This window comes from Musca vetustissima, unplaced genomic scaffold, assembly GCF_032173495.1.
Source record: "Musca vetustissima isolate MV318-11 ecotype Yass unplaced genomic scaffold, APGP_CSIRO_Mvet_v1 utg9857, whole genome shotgun sequence".
NCBI lineage: Eukaryota > Metazoa > Arthropoda > Insecta > Diptera > Muscidae > Musca > Musca vetustissima.
In genome coordinates, this window is record NW_026880465.1 from 23407 (window position 1) to 30267 (window position 6861).

General features: G+C 33.8%; 1 protein-coding gene across 1 annotated transcript; it reads right to left on the minus strand.

Moving 5' to 3' along the window:
* Window positions 1-5001: 5001 nt before the first annotated feature.
* Window positions 5002-6469, minus strand: LOC133326097 (serine protease grass-like). The gene is made up of 7 exons (XM_061534769.1): window positions 6433-6469; window positions 6201-6373; window positions 5942-6146; window positions 5827-5875; window positions 5565-5752; window positions 5397-5492; window positions 5002-5327 (listed from the first exon to the last, which is right to left on the minus strand). The coding sequence occupies exons 1-7, from the start codon at window positions 6467-6469 to the stop codon at window positions 5002-5004; spliced, it is 1074 nt and encodes a 357-aa protein (XP_061390753.1).
* Window positions 6470-6861: the final 392 nt, after the last annotated feature.

Consider the following 6861-nt stretch of genomic DNA (forward strand, 5'->3'; position numbering starts at 1 on the left):
ATGTTTGCCGGTAAACTGTGAGATTCCGAACCAGTGAGTTAGAATATAAGTGAGTAATGCAAAAAAGTTGGATTTTTCTGTTTACAAGTTATCAGAATTTGTCTAGGGTCGGGTAAGAAAAAATCCCGCACAAGATTTTTTTTCGTTTTTTTTAATCTTAATGTCGTTGACTTGCAATTTTATTCAAATCGAACAGGTATTAATGTGCTAATGCAGTGGAAATTTTTTAGTGTGACAGATTTTTCAGAACCACCTTAATTAATTGTGAGATCTGAGAATGTTTGATATAAGACAGGGTCACACATTTGTCGTTGATGTTAGTTAATTTCAATGTGCATATAGACCAGCTTTTTTCTAAAAAAATACATCAAAGACATTTCTGAGGGCTTCAAGTCGGAAAATAAAATGAATGGGTTCAAAGAAAAAGGTCTATAAACTAAAGAACCTCAAAAGGAACCCTTCTGGACTAATCTAAAAATATATAGAAAACATGCCTGGGCCTTCAAAACTCATTCGTTAAATCAATTTATTTTTCGTCTTCCTTAATGAATTGTTCATCCCAAATCAGTTACTCTTTTCTTGGGTTCTTATAATGACGTTCAGTGCGTTTACACATTGATTATGATGACTCAGTTTTTTAAAGAGTATCCGCCCTGTTCAAACCTGTATTTATATGGATGCTTACAGCACTATGCAACAGAATATTTGGGATACTGGAAAATTGTACGAAATTTGATTTTGTGACTCCAAGAATGTTTTAAAACATGTAAAAAAGGAGCTAAGTTTGATCGGATCGAACTTTTAATACCCTCCACCACGAGTATTGCATCCTATGGATTTATACCATTCAAGACTTTAATAGGGGAATATGTTATTCGAATGTTCATCCTCTGATAAAAATAACACATCCTCTGATAAAACAAAACAAAATGATAACAAATAGAAGACACGTGTATTGGCATTTTGAACGTTTACGCCGGGTGGCAACCTAAAAAAGCATCGCAATATTTCCCTTTTTCAAGTCGTTTTAAAATATTCTGATGATGAGATGAGATTTCTCAAAATTCTTGCCTTATATGTATATAGGGTCATTGGCAAATGCGATGGATATTTTAGTTAACCCTAAATCTACGCTCTGAAGAGGCAGTTTAGGTCCCATTTTCCAGAAATGAATGAAAACTCATTTAAACTGGGGTCGGAATATTATAAAAAAAAATGTTCACCATAAACTTTTATTATGAATATAGAATATACCAAAAATTCGAAAATCAGCCTAAACATGAAAAAGCTTAAAAATATCAAAAAATTTAGGGTTAAAACCGATCGTATTCCGAGTTTGTGACAATTTTTCCCACTAGATGTCGTTTTAGAAGGATGTTATAAAGGACACACATTTTCTCCATCAAATTTTAGTATTAGTCACTGAACAAGAGAAATCGGTATATAGTTTTTTAAATAAGTAAACAAGTGGAGTTAAGTTTCATTGGATCGAACTTTTAATACCCTCCACCAAGAGTTTTGCATGGATTCAAATTGTTCGGGACCTTAACCCTTTAAGCCCGAATTTTTTTCCGCAATCTTAGAACAAATTTTTGTTCACAAATTTAATGCAACTATCCTAAATAGGATATGCACAAAATTTGACATCGATATATCCTTGCATTCTTTCGGAAAAATTAAAGTCCAATATCAAGAAAACCAAATGCAAAATCGTCAGAAAAATCATTCTAAATTATTCTCTATATTCAATTTACTAGAATCAAAAATAATTCTGAGGATAGAATTTGTACAATTTGAATACGAAGCGATTTAAATGATTTGGACTGTATACACAAATTAGTACTGTACACAAATTTACCCTCTTCTCTATATTGAAAAGCTCACAACTTTACCAATATTTTGAATTTTTTTGATTTTTCTTTTGATATGTGTCGTCCATAATCAGGTCTTGACATATGAAATCGAAATAATACATATCTACTATCTGCATATAAAATATAAGCTCTAAAACATTTTGTTGCCTGTGGGCAACATTGGGCCACAAAGGGTTAATATGGGAATATGTTATTCGGTTGTTCATGCTTTGAAAAAAAGTACTGTGCAACACAAAAAATAATTCTCGGGAAATTCCAAAAATAAAAGCAAAATGATAACAAATAGGAAACACGTATGTTTAATTTGAAAGTTATCGCCGGGAGGTAACCTAAAAAGCCATGACATTTCAATACATTTGAAAATATTCGGATTAAGATTTCTCGAAATTGTTTAGGTATATATGGTCTTTGGCAATATTACTGATATAAATGTGAGGATATTTTTATCTAATTCGTTTACTCTAAATCGACACTCTGAAGTGGTGTTTTAGGAAGGTATATACTCATTGATACGCCAAAAATTTACCTCATAGAAATATTGTTTTTAGACCCCTTTCAGACAATTTCGAGTCGATTTACAAATGCGCGTTCTTATGTCTGTCTGTCAGACCGGCTGGTGCGCACGATAACTCTCGAAGGGAGTAACCGATTTCCTCCAAACTTTGCAAATCCTAATATTTCTTCGAAACTTAGTTCAACATTGAAGATATGGAATATCGGTCTACTCCTTCTGGTACCACACCCACAAAATGGTCAAAATTGTTCTAAAAAATAATATCATGCGAACGCACTATCAGATTTGAACCAGACTTTGTACAACCTTTTATCTTTACCAAGCCTGAAATAAGTCTGAACGTGGGATTGGCCAGCCCTCTCCTCTGGTACGTCCCTCACAAATGGTCAAAATTTATAAATGCAAAATCAGGCGAATGGAATTGAACCAACCTTTACACAACCTATTGTCTCCACCAAGCCTAAATCAAGGTTAATTGCTCTACTTCTTCTGGTACCTCTCCTACAAAGGCTCAATATTTATACCCTACACAAATATGTTGCCAGGGTATTATAGCTTTGTGCAGCCCCAAAAGTTTGTAACACCGCGAAATATTGGTCCTAGACCCACCTTTAAGTATACCAATCGTCATATCTCCGTCTGTCCGTAAATTTAAATTTTCCATGAGGATCCCGGTATGGCCAACTAATAATTTTCGGTGATGATCAGATACTAATTTTGGGAGGAATTAGGCCGAAAACTTAATTTTTGGTGTTTTTTTCGAAAGCCGAACATCACAACCCAATCCACCGTCAAGGGTACTCAATATTAGTAATATTTGTTGACCTCTAGTCGGTCAAGAGGGTGCAAATATTGCGAAATATTGCCAAGATAAGAATATAGAACCCCATAATGTTAGATTTTGGTGTAAGTTGTGTAAGGTATCATATGGGCGGCCCCGTCCGACTATACTGCTCCGTTCACTGGTTTATAAACCTGTAAATGTAATTTGAAGCAATTTGAATAACCGATTAAATCCGAAACCTCTTTGATAAAAACATATTCGTTGTATAAAGCGAATAATAAAATCCGAAGACGTCAGCAAACCATGGGCTGAGGGCGTTTTTATTTGTTTTCTAAGAAGGTTTGACAATTTTGAAGGAAAGTTTGACAAAACCAAATTATGACCCATTCAGTTGAAAAACGTGCCCAAACCGCAAAACACACTCAATAATGGAAGGTATAATTATATGGGGACTACCAGGAAACTTGGACCAATATTAATTTTTAAAATTAAGGTTTTCTCCTCAATAAGAATCCAAAATATAAAATTACAGTCAATTAGATTAAAATAAGTGGCCAAATTTTCCAAAATATCGAATTGTGGGATGTAGCTATATATGGGGACTACCCTAAAAAACTTGATAAAATTTTATACATTTTAGTAAAAATATTTTCTACCCAGTGAGAACCAAAATTACTAAATTACAGCGCCTAAGGTTAAAAAACGTACCCAAAGGCTTAAAAATGCCGAATAATGCGGAGTAACGTTATATGAGGACTATTCCGAAACCTGGGCCAATCTTAACATTTTTAGTAGGGAGATTTTCTGCTCAATGAGAATCCTTAATATTAAATTAAAGTCAATTCCGTTGAAAATGTATCCAAAAGCTTTCAAATACCTAATATTGTGGGTCGCGTAGTTATATGGGAGCTACCTCGGCAAAGTGTACCAATATATTTAATTTCTGGTAAAAATATTTTTTTATCTCCCCAGTAAGAACCAAATGTACCAAATTACAGCGGATTAAGTTAAAAAACCCACATAAAAGCTCCAAATACCGAATATTGTGGAGTAACGTTATATGAGGGCTATGTCGAAACATGGCCCAATAATTATAATTTTTGTCAGGGACATTTTCTGCCCAATGAGAATCCCTAATATTAAATCATAACAGATTCTGTTGAAAACCGCTCCCAAGAGCTCCAGAATACTGAATATTGAAGGTGGCTACCCCGAAAAAAATGGACCACTATAGACAATTTCTGTGAAAAATATTTTTGACCCAATAAGAAAACAATATCTTCAAAATACTGAAAATTTGGGATACCATTATCCCATCATAAATCATAAATGTGGACCTATATTCATAATTATTTGTAAGGAGATTTGAAGATTTAGTTCCAAGGTCTCACAATGTTTCCAATTCGGTTAACAAACTGGCAATTTGGTGGTACAGTTATATGGGGTCTACCCCAAAACGTAGACAGATTTATGTACCAAACATCCTAGGAGTAGTAGCTCTATCGTCATTCCAACAGACGAATGGACACGACTAAATCGACATGGAATTTTATTCTGCTCGATAATGTATCGCTCATTTCCTGCAGGAGCGACACAAATAAAAATATCGATTTTGCAGAAAATGTGAAATGGAGAGGTGTTGCAAACGGAATGACAAATGATGGAGGACATAACAACAAATTTCAATTATTAAATGTTATCAATCAGGTCAGTTTTTAAAAATTTTATTATTTACTAAAATTTTATTATATGTAATAAAATTTATTTATGGCATTTATAAAAAATCTTATTTTAATATCGGAGTATTTTTTTCATGGTCTTGTGACAAATTATTCTGGTCGTATGTGATCCGTTATCCATTGCATATAATGCGAGACATTTGCATAAATTCCCGGAACATTTGTCTCCCCACAATTGGACACACCCACAGTGACAACACCATATTGTATAAAACGTGACCATTCATTATAGATGCCCGTATATCCGATTGGTCCACCAGAATCACCTTTACAGGCATCAACTAAATTTTTTGCTCCGGCACATATATGAGTATGGTCCAACTGGTAAGTAAGACCAAATGGTCGCAGTTGATTTTGACAACTAATCAGATCGACTTGTGGTATAATGGCAACTCGAAGGACATCCGATGAATTTCCTTTAAATAAGAAGAGAACGAATTTAGAGACAAAAAAAAATTAATAGGAATATAATCGCCAATACAAACCTGTTTCTGTTCTACCCCAACCAGATAGAACATATTGTTCGTTTTCCTTTGTTCGTAGATTATCGTATATGGGCAAACAAATTGGTTTTATGTGACCTGAAAATATAAATTTTTTTAATAACTTATTTTTGGAATACTGTGAAAGTTTAATGAAAAGCTAATACTTACGATCGGGTTCTACCTTCCGCTCCAAACGCAACAAAGCAATATCATTGTAAACCGAGCGATATTTGGGATGTATAATAAATTCTGCAATACGAACTTCAACAGGCGCTGGAGCACATGTTGTCTGTGGACCCAATGTAACACAGTCGATGGGCGTACTTTTGCGATGTTCTCCCAGGCGAACATATAGTCTATGTATGAAAAACAAATAATAAACAACATTTATAACATTTTTGTAATATTTTTCTATGGAAACATTTCTTACATGGTCCTTTCTCTTCCTTTTACACAATGTGCAGCGGTTAGAACGTATTCTAGAAAAGAAATGAAAAATTAATTATTTTCAATATGTACAACTCTCCCGAACATAAACTACTTACGTTCACTTATTATGGAACCACCACATTTATATGGATCACGTTCATCGTCGTACACCAATAGGGCCATCCATGGAAAACCCATTAATCTTGCCTCATGACCATAGGTAACCTTTCTTATGGGATAAACTCCACATGTTTGTCTCTGGAGAACAGACATACCATCCGGATTTAATTGGACTTTGGATGTGGCACAGCAGACATGGGGCTTTGGAAAAATGTATATATAACATATTGATATACCTTATTTGGTAAAACATACCAGATTTCTAAAGGTGCCACAATGTAAACTTTGAATTTCGTCTCGTTCACTGGGTGTTATCACACGGCCACTCTCTTGAAGTTGTGTGAAAAATTCAAAAGCCGGTTGACATGATTTAACGGGTACACAAATACCTGCCACATTATCGGGTGTTGTACATGGATCGCCATATTCTGAAATACATTAGTATTTAATATAGGTTGCTTCTAGAAATTCAAATATCACTACATACCACATAAGCTCTGTGATATCAAAGGAACAAGAACCATTAGTCGAAATATCCTTGACATTTTTAACGGCTAGAAATTAAAATAATAATAATAAATATTTAAATTTAATATTTAAATAGAAGACAGCCGTGTAATTTTATTAACTGTTTTTAAAGCAAACAAAAATAGACGATGAATTTTTAATAAATATTTTATATATTAAAATTTATTTATATATTAAAAAGGCCACAAATAAATAGGCGTGGCGAACCCGATTTAATGTAAATGGTGTACCAAAGCCCCTATATATCTTTCGATTTGCACGAAATTTGGCATAACGTAATTAATTGAGAATATAATGATGTGTGTTAAGTTTCGTCCAAATCGGTTCAGATTTGGATATAGCTCCTATATATATATTTTCCTCCTATTTTTAGGAAATGATGCACCAA